The sequence below is a fragment of the Macaca fascicularis genome, chromosome 2, assembly GCF_037993035.2.
Source record: "Macaca fascicularis isolate 582-1 chromosome 2, T2T-MFA8v1.1".
NCBI classification, from domain to species: domain Eukaryota; kingdom Metazoa; phylum Chordata; class Mammalia; order Primates; family Cercopithecidae; genus Macaca; species Macaca fascicularis.
Window position 1 is genome coordinate 157,373,719 of NC_088376.1, and position 23,128 is coordinate 157,396,846.

General features: G+C 47.2%; 1 protein-coding gene across 14 annotated transcripts in view; it reads left to right on the forward strand.

Moving 5' to 3' along the window:
- SLC41A3 (solute carrier family 41 member 3) overlaps positions 1 to 23,128 on the forward strand; it is a 78,384-nt gene that overhangs the window by 18,347 nt on the left and 36,909 nt on the right. For 7 of the 14 annotated variants that reach the window (XM_045385556.3, XM_015446319.3, XM_065539114.1 and 4 more), the window contains one exon: positions 14,162 to 14,269. The exons of 6 other annotated variants lie outside the window; for them this stretch is intronic. In XM_045385556.3, the coding sequence (XP_045241491.1) occupies positions 14,162 to 14,269 (108 nt within the window). Of the gene's footprint in view, positions 1 to 8,571; positions 8,869 to 14,161; positions 14,270 to 23,128 lie in introns of those variants that run through there. One more of the 14 variants, XM_074033254.1, reaches the window with a different exon arrangement.

Genomic DNA, 23,128 nt, shown 5'->3' on the forward strand with positions numbered 1-23,128 from the left:
GGCATGGTGTGGCTGGGATCTCTGCTCAGGGTCTCAACAGCTGAAATCCACATGTTGGCCAGGATGCCTTCTCTTCATGAGGCTCTGGGGAAACATGTACTTCTAAGCGTATTCCTGTCTTCAGAACTCACCTCCTGGTGCTGTGTTCCTCCCTGAGGTTGAAGGACTGCGTTTCCATTTCCTTGCTGGCTGTCAGCCAGGGGCTGCACTTCACTTCTCCAGGCCACTCCTGTGTCTTGCCATGTGGCCCTGCCATCTTCAAAGGCAGCAGTGGAGACACCTCCCTTGGATGAAATCTCTCTCTGACTTCAGGAAGCGCCTGCTCCCTTTAAAGGGTTTACCTGATGAGGCCAAGCTCATCCAAGTTAGTCTTTCTGAAATTCCACCAGGACTCCTCACTGGAATGCGTGGAGCAGGCAGGAGGGCCAGCAGTCTCCAGAAATTGATCCAGTCCTGGGCTCCATAGGTGGGCTGGGATGAGCATTGTGTGCATGTGCTGGGAAGAACGGGGGTCTCCAGGCAGGCTGTGGCCTTACAGAGACATGGAGCAGTCTAGAAAGGCCAGGAGGGCAAGAGGGCTGGCTGGAGGGGCATTCCGTGTGGGCAGAGAGAGAAGACTGGGAGTGCAGGAGGAGGTGAGGGCAGCCTGTTTTGATTGCCTCCTCTTTACTCTGCTGGTGAGGATGCAGGGGTCCTGCCCTAGGGTTATGGGGATGGTGGACACTCAACACCTGACTCTGAACAGGTGGGGACCACGGCGATTTGTCAGTCCTCATACCGATCACACAGGCAGGAGGACGTCGCACACCTTGTAGGGCCACTCGGGAGCAGAGTGAGCCAGCAGGGGATGTGGGGGGCAAGATTTGTCATAACAAGAGCGTGGGAAACCCGCCCTCCATTCCTGACTATTTGCGTAATTCCACAGGGTGGCAGAAACTGACACAGGCTCCTCAGGGATGTGGAGGGACAGTTCCTGCCCTGAGATAAGGAGGCTCTTGGGCTGGGAACCTTGTCCATAGGAGCAGAATCAGGAGGGGAATGCGCCACTCACAGCATCTTTGCTTTCTCCAGGTGTCGAGGCAGCACTTCGGAGTTTTAGGCCTTACCCCACCATTGACCCCTTGATGCCTTGATGCCAGCTTAAGCCTTGATGGTGACTGAGACTTCCAGGGAATAGAAGAGCCTCTCCAGGAAGCAGCGTAGACCCTTGGCCAGGAGAGAGAGTGCCATGTGGTGCCCTTGAAAAGTGAAAAGTGTCTGCTTTGTGTCCAGGAAGGAATTTGGTGGCCTGGGTATGGGGAGTGTGTGTCCCCGGGGCAGGGAGGGGGGATTGGATCCAGCTTAATCAGTGCCTGTGACAGTGGTGACACCCAGTGGAGGTCCCTTTGCCACCTGTCACTTCATCAGAGTTCTTTGAGGGGCACATGTGCCTCCTGCTAACCCTGGCTGCCTGTGGCCCACCCGGGAAGTAGGGGCTCCACTGGGTGCTTCCTGCAGAGTTGGTGCTCTGTATTTCAAGAAGGAAATGAGGGCCTTGGCCACCGTCGCCATGCCTGAACCTTAGAGAGGATCAGGAGTGACTGTCTGAGGCCTTGTGTGTGGCTGTAGTGTATGTGTAGGCATTTGTTACCCTGTTCTATATTGTGTGTGTCACTGGGGCAGGAAATTCCCAGAGCTCTGTACCCCCAAGTGGGGCAGCTTCGAGGCCCTGGGCCAAGAGCCTGTGCACAGGGGCAGAGGGGGCGCCAGCAGGCCAGGGTGCCCATGCTGTTGCTTGCCTGATGCTTGGCCACTGTGCTGACCCTTGGAGGTTTGCTCCTTCTCAGGGACTTCCTGGTTAAGATGGGAAGCAGCAGCCTTCCCCTGAGCTCCCTCACATATATTACATGGCAGCACCCTCCGTGAAGCCTATAGCTCCCACCATGAATGGCCAGCCCATCTCAAGGGCCTTGGGTAGTCAAGGGGCCCAGGGAGGGGTGACTTCTCTGGCACCATGGCATCTGGCAAAGGACTGAGGACAGGGGAGACCACCCCTCCTGCAGGTGGCATATGCCAGAGGGCCCAGGTTTGGCTCCATTCTATTTTTAAGGAGACCTCAGTAGCTGTACTGAGCTTGGGGGTGCCACCTGTGAAGGCATAATGGGTAGTGGGAATGGAGGGTCACAGGCACAGCGTCCGTGAGAACCTGTGCTTCCAGGAGAGCCCAGCATGTGTCCAGCAGCTGCTCCTCTGATGGTGCACAGTGCAGGGTGGAGGAGAGCATCTCCCTGGATCCACAGCCCCTAGACAACGTATGGCCATCAGCCTGTAGACTCCAGGGCTTGAGGGGAGGTTGCTAATGCCCCTCTCTTCCATGAAGGTGTTTCTGGGGGCACTAATAGGAGTGACTGCTGATTTTTAACTTGGGCAGATCCTAGAACCTTTTGTTGGAGTGGCCTGTTTGAGTTGGCTTGCTTTGCAGATGACAGCATAAATGGGCATAAGTAAAATTTGTAGATGAGAAATATGTTGCTTCCAGAACCCAAAAGGAAAGTGGCAAAGGGACCTCCACTGGGTGTCATCACTGTCACAGGCACCCAAAGGTCTGGAACGCAAAAGGAACTAAGAGATGTTGGAGACTTGTATTAATGTTGTGGATGCTGAGAGGGTTAATAGCTCTTTTGTTGCAGTGTTGGGGATGGAATGGCTCTCAGTTTACCAAATAATTTTCAGGTGTTTAACCAAGATGCCAGGCCTCACACCACATGTGGGGTGATGGCCCCCGCTCTCGTTGTGAGTGCCTTTGTGAGTTACTTGTATGCCCTTAATTAGTGAGTCAAAGGAGCCTGGAGGAAGGCATCGTCAGTGTAATGTAACTGTGTTCCTGAGAAAGGCAGATGCAGGGGAGACCTTGGCCACATGACTGTGTGTGATGGCAGAGCTGTGGAGGTCCCCATGGGGAGCCTGGAAAAGATATCTAGTGTCCCTTTAGAGGGGAAGGCCAAGTGTGTCTGAGGCTGGTGAAATAGACACTGAACAGAATGTATTAACCAAGTCTATAGCAGCAAAGTACCAGTTGATTTGGATGGAGTCAGTGATTTCTATAACATTCGGTGTTGGATGTGGGGTCTGAATGGACAGGGTCACGGCGTTAAGGTGGTGGTAATCCACCAGGAGGCACCCTTTCGTTTTCTCCAGGTTTAGGAATGAGCCAAATTGCCCCGTGTAAAGGAGAAGCAGGGGGATTGACGTACCCTGTTTAAGTCTTGCATAATAAGTTTCCCTCCTTGAAGGTCCTGTTGTAATTTGCATTGGATGGTATTAACTGTTTTAATGGGGAGCAGGGGAGGGTCTGTGGGGTCTCATCTTGTCAAGCCAATTTGTAAGTCAGACCAGGTGGCAGGAGTGCCAGGGAGCACCCGCCAGACTCACACCAGCCTTTAGTCAGTTAATGGTAGTTCTCGTCATGGGGGCAAAAACAGCCCTTTAGGGTGGGAGGAGATGACAGAGCCCGAGAGAGATAGCAACTGGCAGTTGCATCCCAGCTGACTGTTAGGGCTTGTTAGCAAGCAAAGAGCAGGCAGGGAGAGCTGGCCAGGTGTCCTCAGTCACGGTGGGCCCATCTGTTCGTGAGCCAGTTATGGTCACCTCCTCTTCACCTCGTTGGTGAGTGGGGGGGGGGTCTCACCCTTGGGTTAAGGGTATGGTGGACCCTTGACACCTAGCCCTGGGCAAGTGAGGACCACAGCAGTTCGTTCATTCATTCATTCATTCATTCACTCATTCAGGCAGCATATACTGTGTACCTGTGCCAGGCAGACAGCCCTGCCCTCATGCCGCTCACACAGCAGGCGCTGGGGTCAATGTTGATAGCAGTGAGGGCTGTGTGCTCCAGCAAATGGTGGGAGCGGCCCTGTGGAGGGAGGCCAAGAAGATCCCCTTTCCCCAGGAGGAGGTGTTGCAGGGGAGGCAAGAGAGCTGCTTGGAGACAGTGCGTGAGCAGGCCAGCCTGGCAGGGGGTGGCCAAGTCTTTCATCTTCACCCGTGGGTGGTTTCTGCCAGTCGAGATCAGAAGCAGAAAATAAAGAAGAACCTTAAGAGTTATTTAAAATTTAATTGACCTGATCTGTGAGATCTGAACAAGATGGGGGAAGAATTCATGTAAGAATGACCGTCTGGCTGAGAACCTGCCGAGGGTCAGGGTGACCCTGAGAAATGAATTGGATGCTGTGTTGGAAACTGCTCCTGGTAAACAGGCAGTTCCTGCTGCAGCGTCAGAAATGTACTCCAGAGCCCCTGCCCACGCTGTGTGGACCCTCCCCTAAAAACACACCCCAGTAAGAACGAGGCGGTGGGCAGAGATCAGTGGTCCTCAGTGTTCTGATCCTGTGGTCTTCGTGGGGTCTGGGCGGCCTGTTGCAGAAGCCCCTCAGGTGGTCGTGGTACCCTGATGGGTGAGCACCACTGATCTTGTGCCACTTGCTCATGCTGTGGGCTGTGGGGTGGACTGGAGGCCCAGAGGTCACACAGAAACTGCCGGACCCAGCTTCCACCTGGTGCTCCATGTAGCTGGAATCTAGTTCAAGCTCTCAGATTTTTCTGCTGTGCTACTGAGCTATTTTTAAAACCACACTCTTTATTTTCTGGATTATAACTCAGTGAGCTGTGTTGACACGTTTTGTTCTCAGGTTTTCACAGGAAAGTCGTTTTTCTTATATAATTACATTATTTGCTTTTGATGACAGTTTTTCTTGATTTATAAAAGGAAATAATCACAATTGTCAGAATAGACAGAAAATTATAAAATAAAGATTACTTATGAACCCACCACCCAAAGGCAACTACTGTTAGCATTTTGGTATATATCCTTCTGAATGTTTCACAGTGCATGCACGTGTGTGTGTGTGTGTGTGTATCTTTCTCACTCAATTTTTTTTTTTTTTGAGACAGAGTTTCGCTCCTGTTTTCCAGGCTGGAGTGCAATGGCATGGTCTCAGCTTACCACAACCTCTGCCTCCTGGGTTCAAGCAATTCTGGTGCCTCAGCCTCCCGAGTTGCTGGGATTACAGGCATGCGCCACCATGCCCAGCTAATTTTTGTATTACTAGTAAAGATGAGGTTTCTCCATGTTGGTCAAGCTGGTCTCGAACTCCTGACCTCAGGTGATCTGCCCGCCTCGGCCTCCCAAAGTGCTGGGATTACAGGCGTGAGCCACTGCACCTGGTCTCTCGCTCAATTTTTAAACAGATTTGAGAAACATTTTTGTAGTGTTTTGTAACTTACTTGATCAGACACCTCTTTCTGTATGAGAGTATGCAAATAGTTGTTTATTTCTACATCTCCTGTGCTGATGAGGATGGTTCCAGGATTCACTGTGTATGATTATAAGTTGTGCGATGATGTTCGACCATGTCCAAAACTGTGGCGACACTGAGAGGTACTGACACCTGAAGGAAGTGATCACCTGTCTGGGGTCTTTTCAGCTGCGTGCCTTGGGAATGTGCATCCCACAACAGACCTTGAGCAGCCAGAGAAACTAGGCCAGCCTAGAGGACTCTGTCTTTAACCAGGTGATGCCTTTAAACCAGTAACCTTCTGCAACACTTCTCCAGAATCAGGCCATTTCTCTCTGCCTCCTGCCGGTTCAATCTCCTGTTTGAATAAGCTGATCCTAACCATGGATGACGGACAGTGATGGGGTTGGCAGGCAGGAGTGGCAGCTCAGAAGCTGAGGGTCTTGGCCTGCCTTTGACACTAACTTGCTGTGTGATCTTGGGAAAACTGTTCATTTTCTTTGTTTGCAAAACAGAATGCTGTAGTTCCTGTGAACATCCCAGGGCTGTTGTGAAAATGATAGAATGTGAGAGAGCTCTGAGAATTACAGACTGCTGTACAAGGGAACAAACGGGCATTCCTTCATTCATTTACAGTGACTGAGTGCGTGTGGCCAAGTCTGCTCTGTGCCCTCGTTATGCCCTGGGTTTCCTTCAGAGCATTTGTCACAGATCATCATTTCTTTCTCTCTCTTTTTTTTTTTTTTTTTTGACTATCTGATAACCTGTGTTTGTTCTGCTCACAGTGTACCCTGGCATTTAGGGTAGAGGCTGGCAAATACTAGTCCGTAAGTACTGATCTGTGGAGTGGAGCCATGGAGAATCCCCAAGATTGCAGCAGTGAGAAGGGCTCTGTTCTCAGGAAGGGTGCGTGCCAGGGAGGGAGAGCAGATACACCTGCATTTCATGCTTCTGTTATGCAAAAGTGGGACCTGTCTTCAGAGAGGTTCAGAGAGTACATTGGGAATTCTGGGGAAATAGCTGTTAGGCTCTGGCTGAGAGGAGGTGCCTCAGCTGGCCACAAGGCCTAGCAATGTTTGGCCTGGGTGATGTGTCGGCCCGCAGCAGAGGGGAGGAGCATGGGCATGGCCCCCATGAGGGTCGTGAGAAGTTCCCTCTGCCGCTGCAGCACATGACCGTGTACTAGAAAGAAGGAGGATCACGTGGATGTGTCTTTCCAGATTGCAAGGGGTCCAGATGTCCCTTTCTCAGGCAGTGTGTTGACTGCCATGGAGGATGTGCAAGCAAGCGCCATCCTCGTAGTGCCCCTGTGGGTTGTGCCTGTGAAGAGCAGACACACTGGTTTTGTGGGGAGGCAGGTTAGAGGGACAAAGGGCCGTGGCGAAGGCAGCGTCTGTGGGCGGGAGTGGGGGACAGCTGTGGGAGAGGTACGGGCACATGCAGAGTGAATGTGGGACTGAGGGGGTCGGGGCTCAGAGTGAGGCTTGCATTTCTGGCAGAACCTTTCCTTGAGGCAGGCCACTTGGGAGAGGCAGGCTTGGAAGTGGCAGTCCTGAGAGACTGGCAGAGTGAGACACGTGCTCATCCCTACCAGGGCTTAGGTATATGGTCTGAAAGCTCGGAGGAGAGGTCTGGGCTGTGAGAAGTTTGGGAGTTGCTACATCTGAAATAGCGAGATCACGGGAAGAGATTCCCCAAATGCAGTTAACTATGGCTACATAACAAAGGACACCAAAGCTTAGCAGTTTGTTTAAAGCCAATTATTGTTTGATGCGGAATCCACAGGTTGGGCAGGGCCTGGTGAGAAGAACCTCCTGCTCTGCCCTGTGGCTGTTGGGCCAGCCCAAGATGGCGCACTCGTGTGCAAGGCTGGGCTGTGGGCAAGACCCTGGCTTACGGCCTCTACCTGTGACCATGTGGTCTTCCTCACAGCAGAGTAACTGGGAGCATGAGCAGCCCAAGAGATAGGACATAGAAGTTGTCAGTTTCTTAAGATCCACGCCCAGAAACTGCCACAGCGTCTCTTCCACTTTGTTCTCTCGGTTAAGCTGTGGGGACAAAGGGGAGAGGGGGGCAGAAACTCTAGCTCTCAGTGGGAATTGTGCTGGAGTTTAGGGCCCATTATGCATTGGTCCTACAAGGGGCTTGAAAATATCTGTTGAATGAATGACTAAATGAAGGGTGTGCGCAAAGACGCAGTGCAAGGAATATTGGGGGCACGAGGGGAACAGGTGCTGGAGAAATTCATCTGGAGTTCGGTTGCAGGGAGGCCAGTAGGATCCACACTGGGGAGGGCAGTGGACTCCAGGCTGGGGTCCGCACGTGAGTCCGGGACAGGCTTTCCGACGGGAGAACCAGATAAGATGCCCACTAGGGTGACAGTTTAGGGATGGGAGTGGAAGTGAGGCCTAGACCTGACCGCAGCCCTGGGTTCAGCCGATGTGAGTCTGACCCCCAGCTTCGGGCTTCTGCCTGCCCCAGCCTGCCCTCAGGCCTGAACATTCTGTTCCTGGTGCCTGTGGAATGCACAGAGGACACACCCAACAACAGAACCCCAGGAGTCAGAGGTGGCTTCCCAGCCCCTTCTCCTTCTCTGTGTGAGGTGGGGTCAGCAGGGCCAGTCTCACCTTTGTAGCTGAAGAAAGTGAGGTCACTTTGGAAGCATTTTTATGAGTCTTCCAGGCCATGGAGGGAGAATAGGACTGCGTTTTTTTCTGTGAACACAGCTTCCTGTGGCCATGAACCCCCTGGCTGGACACAACTCGAGATGACCCAGGGCGTGGCTTTCTGCTCGGAGATCCACAGACTGGCCTTGAGGAATAAAACTTGAGGTCTGTAGAGCTGGCCCGAGGAGGCAGTCCCTCTGTGCTGATATCTCCCCAGGCCTCCTCTGCCAGGAGGGGAACAGCCCAGGACACTTGTACAGGGCGAGGTGGCAGCAGACCTCTGTGTGGGCACTCACCAAGGCCAGGCCCCACGTACACTCCAGCTCTGTCCAGCCCAAGCCAGTATGGACCGGCCTGCTGGGCTGCTGATTGCTGTCAAGGGCGGTGCGAAGGGACCATGAGCCTCCATGGCAGGCCAGCAGAGGGAGGTCCCGGCGGACACACAGCCACTGTCTGAGGAGAGCCTGACCTTCAGAGAGGGACAGCAGGGCCTGGCAGAGTCTCCGTAATGAGGCCCTGAGTCACACTGGCCTTTGTTCCTCACTCATCTGTGCTGGCCCTCGGCCAAGGGGCTGTTGGGGAGCTTTCTGCAGGCGCACAGCACCTGGTGACTGGGAAGCTTCTGTTTGTGTGAACTTCTTGGGAACAGCGTCCTGGTGTGGGCCAGGAGGAGAGGACTGGAGCACCCCCGGCTCCGACTTCGTGCTCCTGGGATCGTGTTGCATTGCCTGGCCATGGTGGTCACCCAGCTGAATCTGGAGTTTTGCTTTCGGGGCAAGAAGCTGCGAGGCTTCAGCTGTGAGCTCACCCGGTCCCCACATGGGGTCTTGCCTGAGTCTTTCTTCACCATCATGTGCCAGGTCGTGGTGCCCATTCTGCTGTCCGGCTTGTGCATGATGGCGGCCGGCCTGGTGATGAACACCGTTCAAGTGCGTACTGGGTGTCTGGGCGATCAGGGGTGGGAGACACACTGACCGGGTCTCCTGGCACCACAGACAGGGCAGGCTGGATTCATAAGGGGCCTCCAGAGTGGGACAGCAGCCCTGAACCTGCCCTTGCCGCTTGGGTGTCCCGGGTGTCAGTAAGGCTGTCAGGAGGGACCTCCAACACTGAGACCTCAGCGTTGGAGATTCGCAGAATGATGGAGGTTTGTTAGAACCTTAGCCTACGTGTGCCTCCTCAGCCCAAGGAGCTCAAACCACCTTCCTCCCAGTGCATGTGGGTTCACGAGGCAGAGTCTGCCACTCACCAGTGGAGGGGATTTTTAGTCACACTGTTCTGCCTTGATTTCCCCATCTGTAAAATGGGGATAATGAAAGCCCCAACCTCACAGAATTGTGAGGACCAGATCACTGAGTCTGTGTGCTGTGGTCCCTGTAGGGTGGGGGCATGACCGCTGCAGGCAGAGCTGAGGCATGCCCAGCCCTCAGCATCCTGGTGTGGCCCCTGGTGAAAAAGGACAAGGTTTGGAGCCCGAGGGTGCAGGGGGGAGGGCCACGGCGGTCTCCCTGCAGTGGAGGCATGTGCTGAGGGAGATTCGCTCATCACAATCTGTGTCTCCCCTAGCTTGGTTCAGGCAGCGTGTTGGAATCATTGAGAGGTTTGTGCTATCTGTCAGCTGAAGCATTTCGTAGAGTCAGTTTAGAAAAATTAGAAAATATGCCCAAGCAATGGAGGTAGGCTGTCCCCTCATCTCTATCACCGCTGCTGTGGACCTTTCAAGACAATTTTCTATGTACATATAAACATATACATATATGGTTTATACTATGCAGTTTTGCTTTTTTTTATTTTTTATTTTATTTTTTGAGATGGAGTCTTGCCCTGTCGCCCAAGCTGGAATGCAATGGCGCAATCTCGGCTCACTGCAACCTCTGCCTCCTGGGTTCAGGTGATTCTCCTGCCTCAGTTCCCAAGTAGCTGGGATTACAGGTGCCCACCACCATGCCCAGCTAATTTTTTTTGGATTTTTAGTAGAGATGGGGTGTCACCATGTTGGCCAGGCTGGTCTCGAACTCCTGACCTCGTGATCCACCCACCTCAACCTCCCAAAGTGCTGGGATTACAGGCGTGAGCCACCGTGCCTGGCCCGCAGTTTTGCTTTTTAATCTGTAAATGTAAATTTAAAATTTCAACCCATGAGGACACCCCAAATAGTGTTTCATGTTCCTGAGTGTACGCAGCACCTCCTTCCTTATGGCGACTCAGCATCTGTCTGTGTCCCGGCTCCAAGTTGGAGAGGGGCAGCCTGTACCCACCAGGCCACCCAGGCTCCTAATGTGAGCTCACGATACCTCCCAGGCAGCTTCTGCTTGCTCATCTCAGTTGATGGGACACTCATCCCCTTTTGGGACTAGGGTGGCCTCTTGCATCCTGGCCAGCCCCCCATTAGAAAGCCTGTGTTTCTGTGGGCTTGCAACCTGAATACCCACTTCTTCCCCCAGTAGCCTCACCCTAGAGCTGTGCTTATCGCTTCCCTGAGACCACCCAATTGATGCTGGGGAGAGAGACTGTCAGGCATTCCGGAGGGCTGGGCAGGGAGTGGAGGCCACAAGCAGGTGTTTGCCTTGAAGGAAGAGGGAGCAGTCATTCTTCTTAGAGGTCAGGGGATCTGCAGAGGAGCAGGACAATTTGATTTGGACTTTAAAGGTAATGTAGCAATTTCCAGGATGCCCTGAAAAGACGTGAACATTCCAAGCAGAGGGATTTATGTGCAAAGATAGGGGCGAACGATAGTGTGCATTTGTGGAGAGTGAGGGACGGGGCGGCTGCTGTCATGGGGAAAGGGACGCTGGGCAGGAATGAGGAGCTCTGTCTGCTCTGCTCAGAGGGTGTGCTGTGCACTGAGTGCAGCAGGTGTTTGCTTTATGTTAAAACGAGTGTCTTGCTGGTTTTATTGAAGGGTAGCATAGACACGCAGGAGAGCACACAATTCCTGTGTGCGTCTGCATGGACCACCTCAAGGTACAGGGGCCGTCGCAGCCCCACCTGGGGCATCCTCAGCAGAGCCCCAGCAGAGTCCTCTGCTCAGCTGTCTCAGCCCCACCTCTGACTCCAGCGCTGTGGGTTTGCATTGACTGTTCTTATCATGTGCTTGTGTGTCTTTGGGGTTCATAGGACTTATGTGTTATGTATACTCAGGAGAGGAGTTGGCAGTGAAGGGTTACAGGTGGCTGAGTGATGGGGTCATACTTGTGCCACAAAACTCACCCCAGGCAGTGGTGTCAAAGATGACCCCGAGGGTGAGGCTGGAGGAGCAGGGAAGAGCTGGGGGACTGTGGGCAGAGTTCAGAGCCCCTGGAGTGCAAGAATCATTATTTCTGATGATTTCAGCCTCCCCAGTGACTGATATAGGCATCTTTAAAGTGTTGCTGGAGAGGGCGGTGGCAGAATTTAAAACTTGTGAAGACTTGAATGTCAGATTGGAGAAAAGAAGGCGTTGAATCCTGGCTGGCAGAGCAGGAAGGACACGGGTGGCGAGGAGAAGTTTGGAGATTTGGGATTTGAGGTGCTTGTGGGGTGTTCAACCAGAGTTGGATGGGCAGATCTTATGCTCACAGAGACTTCTGAGCCATAGACATTGGGGGGCACCTGCGCAAGCCCAGGGTGTCAGTCAGTGTATTTGCTGTTGGCTACAGGTAACAGGAAACCTAACTCAAAGGGACTTTAAAAATAAAGACACTTATTATCTCTGTAAAGAAGTCTAGAGATAGGACAGAATTGGTTAATTACTGGATTAACTGTGTCACCCAGCATTTTTTCACTTTACATTTGTATTAGTTTGCTAGGACTGCCATAAAAAAATACCACAGAGCAGGTAGCTTAAACAACAGAAACTGATTTTTTTCCACAATTCCAGAGGCCAGAAGTCTGAGATGAAAGTGTTGGCAAGGTTGGTTTTTGAGCTTTGCAGATGGCCCTGTGTCTTCACATGGTCTCCCCTCTGTACGTGTCTAGGTCCAAATTTCCTCCTCTAATGAGGATGCCACTCATACTGGGCTAGGACCCACCCTCATGACTGCGTTTCAACTTAATTATCTCATTAAAGACAGTCTCTCCAAATACAGTCATGTTTTGGTACTAGGCATGAGGACTTCACCATATGAATTTTGGGGGACACAGTTCAGCCAGTGTCCGTAGACTTTGGTCCCATTACAGTTGTGTGATACCCAATGTGACCAAACAGGACTTCTCAGATCTCACTTGACCAGAGTCATAGCAACCACTGGCAAGGAGGATGGGACCACCGTGCATCAGGGTTCAGCTTCCACCCCATCTCCCGCCTAGGCTTCCTGCTGAAAGCCCCGGGAACACGGAGCAGGTGGGGTGGCTGCTGGAAGATAGTGCTGGGTGGGCAGTGGAAGGGTACTTAAGCTGCAGAAGGGAGAGGGTGTGGGGAGAAAGGAGAACTGAAGAGAGAGCAGGAAGGAAGGTCAGTATTAACAGGGTCAGGAGGAGGAAGAGGGGCCGAGACTGGGTGGATAGTGAGGTGGGCACAGGACTGGGGGCTGGAGGCTCAGAGGCCAGGGGAGAGGGTGCAGAGCTGTGCCTGTCAGCAGGTGCTTTATCCGTGCGGGGGCCGGGGGACAGTGCCACCCTGCAGGGAGAGCAGCGGATGGGGTTTACCCATCAGGAGGCCACCAGGCAAGGTGTCCTCTCACGCCTCAAAGGTGTCCTCACTTCCTTTAGGGAGACAGTGAGAGCCATAGGGCTGCAGCACTGAGGGTGATGGGTGAGGACAGGCATTTGTTCAAAGGTAGTAGTGCTGGGAGAGCAGGAGGAAGGCTGCTGGGTGGGGCAGGCTGAAAGGAGGGGTTTGCTGTGACTGGGGTTGGTGGGTGCCGGGTCTTGGGTATAGGCAGAGAGAGTGGCCATGACCACACTGGGCTCCACAGGGGGCTAGGGAGAGTGTGGGTGGTGGTGCCCGAAGGCCAGCTGGGGAGTACGTGATGGTCTTGGTTCCCCTGCTGAGGACAGAGGCCCACCCTATGGTGGGTGGAGGGGTGTGCAGGCTGAGAGGACAACTGCACAGAGCTGTGACCAGATGCCACCAGGAGACTGTGAGGCATGGGAGGACACCTTGCCTGGTGGCGGCGTTTTCTTCTCAAGTTTTAAGAGAGGGCAAACTCAGGACTCCACCAGAGCTGGAACTGGATTCTGAATTCCACGGCCCGGTAGATAAGGTACAGGAAGAAACTAAACAGTGCTCATCTTCCTTGGTGTGAGAGCAGAAAGGAGTCTTAAAGGGCCTCTGGCCTGATCTCTTCACCTTCACGCCTGGTCAAGCCTGTTGCTGGGCAGCTTGTGGACGATTGTCCAAGTCCCTAGAGGCTGAGTGGGTTTGCACATCTTTACACAGCTCTTGCCTTGTAGGGGAGGGACAGGGCCTAGATCCCAGGCCACCTTTCTCCTTGATGACAAAGCAGGGATTTGTTTCCAGGTCTAGAATTCCAAAACCAGGAGAAGCTTCTAGTGTTAGGCGTCAAAGATCTCTGCAGCAGCCAGACAGGCAAAATAAATCAGTAGGATCAGATGGGGCATTAAAACTGATTTAGGGGAACATCTAATTGCACGTTAAACAGTTAAGAATTGTTTTCACCTCTACCAATAAGTGTTTTCTCTTCCATTTTCCTTGAAGCATGAATCCCTTTCATCTGTCTTTGAAGTTATTGATTTTTCTACATTTAATGGAATAGAGGCATATTCTATGTTTTTAAAAACCCTGAGCCCCACAGGGTGCTCAGTAGCAGCTTGCACGCAGTCCCTGGACCTGGGGGCAGAGGGAGGCAGGGCCTGCATGGCCTGTGTGAAGATCCTGGATCCCCAGTAGAGGCAGGGCCCTTCCTCAGCCTGGCCGTCTTGCAGGTGTTTGTGGGCCTCCCCATTCATGAGAAATTCCCCAACGTTCTCGTCCGGGACCGTGCGTGCCTCTGCAGAACACAGTGCAGAGCACATGCAGCAGGGCTGCTACCCGCTGGCCTCCAGCCTGGCCCGGCCCGCAGTGTGCTCACGGCCACTGATGCTGATTCAGTGAACGGCACTAAAAAGGTTTTCACAGCTTCATTTATTTCTGTTTAGTTTAAAGCCATTTAAGAAACAACTTAGTCCTATTTGATCATTTTATAGGGAGTGAAAAGTGACTTGCTGAAGGTTCTCTCAAGAAATTTCCAGAGATTTGCTGACGTGTGTGTTTGGCTTATCTCCTTACTCTTTCCCTACCAGCACTGGCCTGTGTTTGTGGAGGTGAAAGACCTTTTGACGTTGGTGCCGCCCCTGGTGGGCTTGAAGGGGAACCTGGAGATGACACTGGCATCCAGACTCTCCACAGCTGTAAGTGGACACTTGGACATTCGAGGCGGCCACAACGTGGGGCAGGCGCGTCCCTACCACCTGGTATCCCCTGGCTCGTGGGCGGTGGGTTGGATTCTCCAAAACAATGGATATTTCTGGGTTTTGTTACCTCATGATGCTGTCCCTGGTCCCTCTCCCAGCCCAGCACCCTGGCTTTCCACTACCAAACTGGATGACTGAGGGATGTGCACAACCCTGCATGCCCCTGTTCCTCCTTTGACCTAAATGTCAGTGGGTGCCATGTGCCCCGAGTCTGCACACCGCCCTCCCACCCACATCCACCCCATCACACATTCACGCAGAAGACACGACAAGCAATGCAGACCTGATGGAGGGTTCCATGGAGGAGACAGGAAGGGTTTGTCACCCAGGTTAACTTTCCTCAGTGGCTTCTACTCCCCAGAATGGCTCCCTGAATGCTTGATCACTGGAGGTGTCTTCTCTGGGCACTTGAACCAACACAGTTTCTAGCTTTGCCAGCTCTTCTCACACCTTCCCAGCTCTCCCAGGAGACTGAAGCTTTTTCCCTTCTACTACACAGAATGGTTTCTCCCTTTCTCTGATGCCCATGTGATATCCTGTAGGTGACAAAGACTGTGGCAAGAGGAGGTTGTGGTGTGTTCAAGGAACTGAGAGGACAGCAACATAGCTAGAGAGCAGAGGGCAGATGGGGTGGGGGCAGGGGGCTGCCGAACATGAGGCTGAAGAGATAGGTGAGGTGTGAGTGGCCCAACAGTGGCCCTGAAGATAACCAGGTCCTGGTCTTGGAACCCGTGGATGTTAACTTATAGGGAAGAGGCCTTTGCAGAAGTGACTAAGAGAAGCCCCTTGGGATGGGAGATTGTCGTGGATTATCCATATAGACCCAGTGTAACCACAGGGGTCCTTATAGAGGGGAGCAGAGAGACATTTCAGACAGGAGAAAAGGCCATGTGGTGGAAGCAGCATACAAGAGGAAAGATGCTGTGCTCCTGGCTTTGATGACGGAGGAAGTGCCGTGAGCCAAGAGATGGAGCTCTCTGTGCTGGGAAAGAGAAGGAGACAGATTCTCCCCTAGAGCTTCCAGAGAGAGTGAGGTTTTGATTTTGGCCCCATAAGACTCATTTCAGACTCCTGTCCTCCAGAACTGTAAGAGGATGGATTTCTTTTGTTTTAAGCCACTAAGTTTGTTATAACAGCAAGAGGAAACTAACACATGGGGCCATGTGGAGCCTTGTGGGATGTGGAAATGTCTGAGCAGCTGGTAACATGATGCAGGCACACACATGCACACACAACTCGTGTGTATACATGCATATATGTGTGCACAATTGTTTTGGTCAGTGTTTGGGAGGGAAAAAAATATTGATAGTAATCTCCGCCATGGAGGCATTTCAGGTGTTTGTTTCATAGTACTTAACTGCATTTTTTTTTTTTTTTTTGAGGCAGTTTTGCTGTGTCACCCAGGCCGGAGTCCAGTGGCATGATCTTGGCTCACTGCATCCCCTGCCTCCTGGGCTCAAGTGATTCTCATGCCTAAGCCTCCTGAGTAGCTGGATTACAGGTGTGTGCCAGCACACCCGGCCAATTTTTGTATTTTTAGCAGAGGCATGGTTTCACCATGTTGGTCAGGTTGGTCTTGAACTCCTGACCTCAAGTGACCTCCCAAACTGCCGGGATTATACGCATGAGTCACTGTGCCCAGCCCGTAACTGCATTTTAAACACTTCTCTACAATGATCATATCTTAGTGTTTTAATTCTCTTAAAATACGTAAAACACGAGAGGAAGAAAGAACTATTAATGTAATTCTTGAACTCCTGACCTCATGATCCACCTGCCTGGGCCTCCCAAAGTGCTGGGATTACAGGCGTGAGCCACCGTGCCTGGCCATATTAATGTAATTCATTACAACAGTCTCAAAGGAGAATAGACACATTATTATCACAGTAGAACCTTCAAAGGTTTTACTTCTTTTTTTTTTTTTTTTTTGAGATCCCAGGAGGCAGGGGATGCAGTGAGCCAAGATCATGCCACTGGACTCCGGCCTGGGTGACACAGCAAAACTGTGTCTTGCTCATCGCCCAGGCTGGAGTGCAGTGGTGCAATCTCGGCTCACTGCAAGCTCCGCCTCCTGGGTTCATGCCATTCTCCTGTCTCAGCCTCCCAAATAGCTGGGACTACAGGTGCCCGCCACCTCGCCTGGCTAATTTTTTGTATTTTTAGTAGAGATGGCGTTTCACCGTGTTAGCCAGGATGGTCTCGATCTCCTGACCTCATGATCCGCCCGCCTTGGCCTCCCAAAGTCCTGGGATTACAGGTGTGAGCCACTGCGCCCGGCCTCAAAAAGTTTAAAACTCAAAGGTTTTACTTTGTTATTTTTTCAAAAAAATCAGTCTTAAGGTATAAATTGATAACAATAAAAACGGAGGGTTTAAGTGTACAGGTCAATGACTTTTGATGAATACATACACCTTTGTAGCTATGACTCTAGTTGAGACACAGAACATCTCCATCTCCCTGGGAAGTTCTTGTCACTGTTGCAGCCCACTCCCCTACTCTATACCGGACCCTCTGATCTACCTTCAATCTCCATCTATTAGTTTTGCCTTCAACTCCCATATGTGACTTACAAAGATACTCTTAGTGCAACTTGAAACAGAAGAATATTTTATTTATGTTGTTCTGTGTATTCTGGCTAGTATAATAAACTAGGAAAAGAAAATAAGAGTCTTAAATATTGGAAAGGAAGACAAAAACTTATGTTATTAGTGATATGCTTACCTTCTTGGAAAATCTAAGCAAATCACTTAGAAAACTGTAAAACAAACAGTAAAGTGGGCCAGTTTCAAAACATCTAAATGAAATAAAATATATACATTAACATACATAAACTTGTCTCTATATACTCCTGTTCACACTGGAAATAGTCGTTTATAAAGTATAATTTAAAAAGAGATTCCCTTCAAACTATTAACCAGTTTTTAAATAGTTTCAGAATAATCCTCAAAACACAATGCGCAAAACCTATACAAATAAACTACAAAGCTTTATAAAGAGAAATAAAAATTTGGAGAGAGGTGAAGTTCCTGAATGGCAAAAGTCAATGTTGTAAAGTTATCAATTCTCTTTCTTTTAGCTTATAAAATTAATACAAATTTTTCTAATAACTAGTGATGGTGAGCATGAATGTGCTTATTGGCCATTTGTACGTCTTCTTTGGAAAACTGTCTATTCAAGTCCTTTACTCAGTTTTTAATTAGTTTTCTTTGTTCTGTTGTTGAGTTGTAGTTCCTCATATATTCTGAATATTAATCTCTTATCAGTATATGCTTGGCAAATATTTTCTCCAGTTCTGTAGGATACCTTTTTGCGTTATGTCCTTTAATGCACAGAAGTTTTTAATTTTCATGTAGTTCATCTATTTTTGTTTTTGTCACCTGTGCTTTTAGTGTCATATCCAAGAAATCATTGCCAAGTCTAATGCCTTGAAACTTTTTGCCTATGTTTTCTTTTGATTACTTTTGTAGTTTGAATTCTTGTTTAGGTCTTTGATTCATTTCGAGTTTATTTTTGTACATGGTGTAACATAAGCATCCAACTTCATTCTTTTGCATGTGGATATTTGGTTTTCCCAGCTCCATTTTTTTGAAGACTGTCCTTTTCCCATTGAATGTCCATGGCACCCTTGTCATTTGACCATATATTTGAGGGTTTATTTCCAGGATATTTTATTCCATTGATCTCTATGCCTGTTTTTATACCACACCATTCAGATTACTGTAGTTTTGTAATAAGTTTTGAAGTCATGAAGTATGAGACCTCCAACCTTGTTCTTTCTTGAGATTGTTTGGGCTATTCAGGGTCCCTTAAATTCCATAGGAATTTATGAATGTATTTTTCTATTTCATCAAAATACAGCATTTAGTTCTTGTTTGTTTGTTTGTTTTGAGACAGGGTCACCCAGGCTGGAGTGCAGTGGCATGAACATGGCTTACTGTACCCTCTGCCTCCCAGGCTCAGGTGATCTTCCTACCTCAGCCTCCTGAGTTGCTGGGACCACAGGCATGAACCACTGCACCCAGCTAATTTTTGTATTTTTTGTAGAGACAGGATTTCACTATGTTGCCCAGGCTGGTCTCAAACTCCTGAGCTCAAGCTGTTTGCCCACTTTGGCCTCCCAAAGTGCTGGGATTACAGGCGTGAGTCACTGTGCTGGCCAGCATTTAGTTTTTTTGCTTAAATATTTTAATGTTTAGATTTTGATGAGATTGTATTAAATTTGTAGATTCTTCAGCTAGTATTGACATCTTTCTTTTTCTTTCTTTTTTTTTTTTTTTTTTTTTTTTTTTGAGATGGAGTTTCGCTCCATCGCCCAGGCTGGAGTACAGTCACGCGATCTCAGCTCACTGCAACCTCCACCTCCCAGATTCAAACAATTCTCCTGCCTTAGCCTCCCAAGTAGCTGGGATTACAGGCACCTGCCACCATGCCTGGCTAATTTTTGTATTTTTAATAGAGTCGGGGTTTCACCATGTTGGCCAGGCTGGTCTTGAACTCCTGACCTCAAGTGATCCACCTGCCTCAACCTCCCAAAGTGCTGGGATTACAGGCATGAGCCACCGTGCCCAGCCTAGTATTGACATCTTAACAATATTAAGTCTTCCAGTCCATGGATTTGGCATGTCTTTTCATTTATTTGTGTCTACTTGAATTTCTTCGGAAACACTTTGTGGTTTTTAATGTACTAGTCTTTTGCCTTCTTGGTTAAGTTAATTCATAAGTGTTTTATCCCTTTTGATGCTATTATAAATGGTGTTGTTTTTTAATTCTTTTTTGAATTATTCATTGTTATATAGAAACACAACTGATTTTTGTTTGTTGATTTTGTATCCTTCATCTTTGCTGAATTCATTTATTATAAAAATTTGTGTGTGTGTGTGTGTGTAATCTTTAGAGTTTTCAACATACAAGATTACATTATCTGCAAACAGAGGTAATATTACTTCTTCTTTTCCAGTTCTTATACCTTTTACTTTTTTTTATTTCTTGCCTAATTTCTTTGGCCAGAACTTTTAGTAGTGTGTTAAATAGAAGTAGTGAAAGCAGGCATCCTTGTCCTGTTCCTGATCTTGGAGCAAAAGTTTGTCTGCCACCATTAAGAGTGATGTTTACTGTGGGATTTTCACATATAATCTTTATTATGTTGAAGTAGTTTCCTTTTATTTCTAGTTTCTTGGGTGTGTTTTTTTAATCATGGAAAGATGTTGAATTTTGTCAGATGCTTTGTTCATCATGTGGTTTTTTTTCCCCCATTGATTCTGTTAACATGGATTGATTGATTTTTCTATGTGGAACTATCTTGTACTCCAGGAACAAACCCACTTGGTCATGGTGCATAATCCTTTTAAATATACTGTTGTATTCAGTTTATTAGTATTCTTTGAAGATTTTTGCATCAATATTCAGCAGATATTGGCCTGTAGATTTTTCTTTTAGTGTCTTTGTCTGGCTTTGGTATTAGGGTAACACTGTTCTCATAGGATGAATTTGAAAGTATTTCTCCCTCTTCAGTTTTCTGGGACAGTTTATGGAGGATTGGTGTTAATTTTTCTTTAAATGTTTGGTAGAAGTCACTAGTGAAGCCTTCTGGTCCTGGGTTTTCTTTGTTGGGAGGTCTTAATTACTGATTTAGTTTTCTTAGTTTTCAGCATATTCCAATTTTCTATTTCCCCATGATTCAGTCCTGGTAAATTGTGTTTCTCTAGGAATATATCATTTCAGTTAGGCTGCCTAGTGTGTTTGGATACAATTTCCTCTCTTGTATTCCTTTTTATTTCTGTAGAATCAGTAGTTATGTCCCATTTTCATTTTGAATTATAGTTTTTTGAGACTTCTTTTTTTCTTAGTCAATTTAGCTAAAGGCTTTGAGTTATTTTTTTGTTTTGTTTTGTTTTGTTTTTTAAGGAACTAATCAATTCTTAGTTTCATTGATTTTTCTCTGTTATCTTTCTATTCTCTAGTTTATTTATCCCTGCTATAATCTTTATTATTTCCTTCTTTCTGTGAACTTTGGGTTTAGTTTGCTCTTTTCTTAGTTTCCTAAGGTATAAGTTCAGGTGGTTTATTTGAGGTCTTTTTTTTTAATGGAATTGTTTACAGCTATAAATTTCCCTTTAAAACTGCTTTCACTGCATCTTATAAATTATGATGTGTTGTATTTTCATTTTCATTTGTCTCGAGATATTTTCTAATTTACTTTGGAATTTTTTTTTTTTTTTTTTGACCCACTGGTTGTTCACGTGTGTGTTGCTTGATTTCCACATTTTTGGAGATTCTTCAATCTGGAGATTGGAAAATATACTCTGTATGATTTTAATCTTCTCAAATATATTAAGACTGGTTTCATGGCCTAACATATGATCTGTCTTGGAGAATGTTTCATGTTCACATTTCATTGAGAAAAATGTGTATTCTTCCATTGTTTGGTGGAGTGTTTTGTATGTCTTTTAGGTCCAGTCTATTCCTAGTGTTATTCAAACCGTCTGTTTCCTTACTGATCTTCTGTCTGGTTGTTGTATTCATCATTGATGGTGTGGTATTGAAGTCTCCAACTATTGTTGGTTTTTTTTTTTTTTTTTTTTTTTTTGAGACGGAGTCTCGCTCTGTCACCCAGGCTGGAGTGCAGTGGCGCGATCTCGGCTCACTGCAAGCTCCGCCTCCCGGGTTCACGCCATTCTCCCGCCTCAGCCTCCGAGTAGCTGGGACTACAGGCGCCCGCCACCGCGCCCGGCTAGTTTTTTGTATTTTTAGTAGAGACAGGGTTTCACCATGTTAGCCAGGATGGTCTCGATCTCCTGAGCTCGTGATCCGCCCGTCTCGGCCTCCCAAAGTGCTGGGATTACAGGCTTGAGCCACCGCGCCCGGCAGAAGTCTCCAACTATTGTTGAACTCCTCTCTGTTTCTTTCTTCAGTTCTGTCAGTGTTTGCATCATATGTTTTGGGAACTTTGATGTTTGGTAAAACATGTTTCACTATTTGTAATTGTTCTATCTTTGGGATGATTTCATCCTTGTATCATTGTATAATGTCTTTCTTTGTATCTTGTAACAGTTTTTGACTTAAAGTCCATTTTGTCTTAAATTAGCATAGCCACCCCAGCCCTCTTTTGCTACTATTTGCATGGAATATCTTTTACCATCTTTTCACAATAAACCTTTATGTGTCCTTAAATCTAAAGTGAATTTCTTATGGACAACATATAGTTGAATCCTGTTTTTTGTTTTGTTTTGTTCTTAATCCATTCTGCCAGTCTTTGTATTTTGATTAGGGGATTTAATCCATTTACATTGAAAGTAATTACTGATAGGGAAGGACTTACTGTTGCCATTTTATTTGTTTTCTGTGTCTTAATAGCTTTTTTTGTCTTAATTTCTTCCCTATTACCTTCCTCTGTAGCGGTTTTTTTGTTTTTTTGTTTTTTTGTTTTTTTTGGCAGTGATATGTTTTGATTGCCTTCTTAGTTCTTTTTGTTTATATTTTATAAATGTTTTCTTTGTAGTTACCATGGGGATTACATACAACATCCTAAAGTTATTACAATCTACCTTAAACTGACAGCAGCTTAACTTCAATTGCATATAAAACTCTACTGTTTACAGTTCTGCCTCTGAACTTTGTTATTGATGTCATAATATTTATCTTTTTATATTGTGTACCTATTAAAATAAAGTTATACTTTTGTGCTTTTGTGTTTTAAATGCTTATAAAAAATTTTTACAAACCAATTTTAAAATAATACAATTTTTAATACCTTTTTGTGCATTTACCTTTATTGGAGAACATTATATTTTCATTTAGCTTCAAGTTCCTGTCTGGCATTCTTTCATTTCCACTTAAAGGACTCTCTTTACCATTTCTTGTAGGGCAGATCTAGTAATAATGAACTCCCTTAGCTTTCATTTAGGAATGTCTTAATTTTTCCCTCATTTGTGTAAAATAGTTTTGCCAGATATAGAATTCTCAGTTGACAGGTGTTTTTATCCAGCACTTTAAATATATTAATAGTATTACCTCTGGACTGCAGGTTTCTGCTGAGAAATCCACTGATGATTTTATTGAGGATCTTTTGTATGTTATGAGTCTCTTTCCTCTGTTGAAGATTCTCTTTTTGTTTTTGACTTTCAAATTGTTTATAATGTGTCTCAGTATTGATATTTTTGAGTTTATCCTACTTAAAATTCATATACCTTACATTTCTATATTCATATCTTTTTTTTTCAAATGTGGGAAGTTTTTGGCCATTGTTTCTTCAAACAAGCTCTCTGCCCACTTATCTCTCTCTTTCCTTTCTGGAATTCCAAATTGTATGTATTACAATGGAGTGTTCTATAATTTCTTTAAGTTTTATTCATTTTTCTTAAATCTTCTTTATTTTTATTCTTCAGACTTGATAATTTCAAATGACCTATTTTCAAATTTGCTCATTCCTCTGTTAGAGTTTGCTGTTGAACCTCTGCAGAGAATTTTTCAATTCAATTATTGTTTTTTTCAGTTCCAATATTTCTGTTTGGTTCTTTCTTTATGATTTCTATTTCTTTGTTGACATTTTCATCTTGTTCATATCTTTTTTTTTAATTTCCTACAGTTATATGTCATTTAGCTCACTGAACATATTTAAGATAGTTGTTTTAAAGTCTTTGCAAGCTTGAAGACTTTCTTTAGTATCTGTCAATTTTTTTTGTTTTTATGACTAGACTGTGTTTTACTTTTTTTGGGTATCCTTTCTCATCTTTTATTAAAAATCAAGTATTTGCAAAACAGCTCTCTCCCCAGTCTTTGCAGACTGGCTCTGTGCAG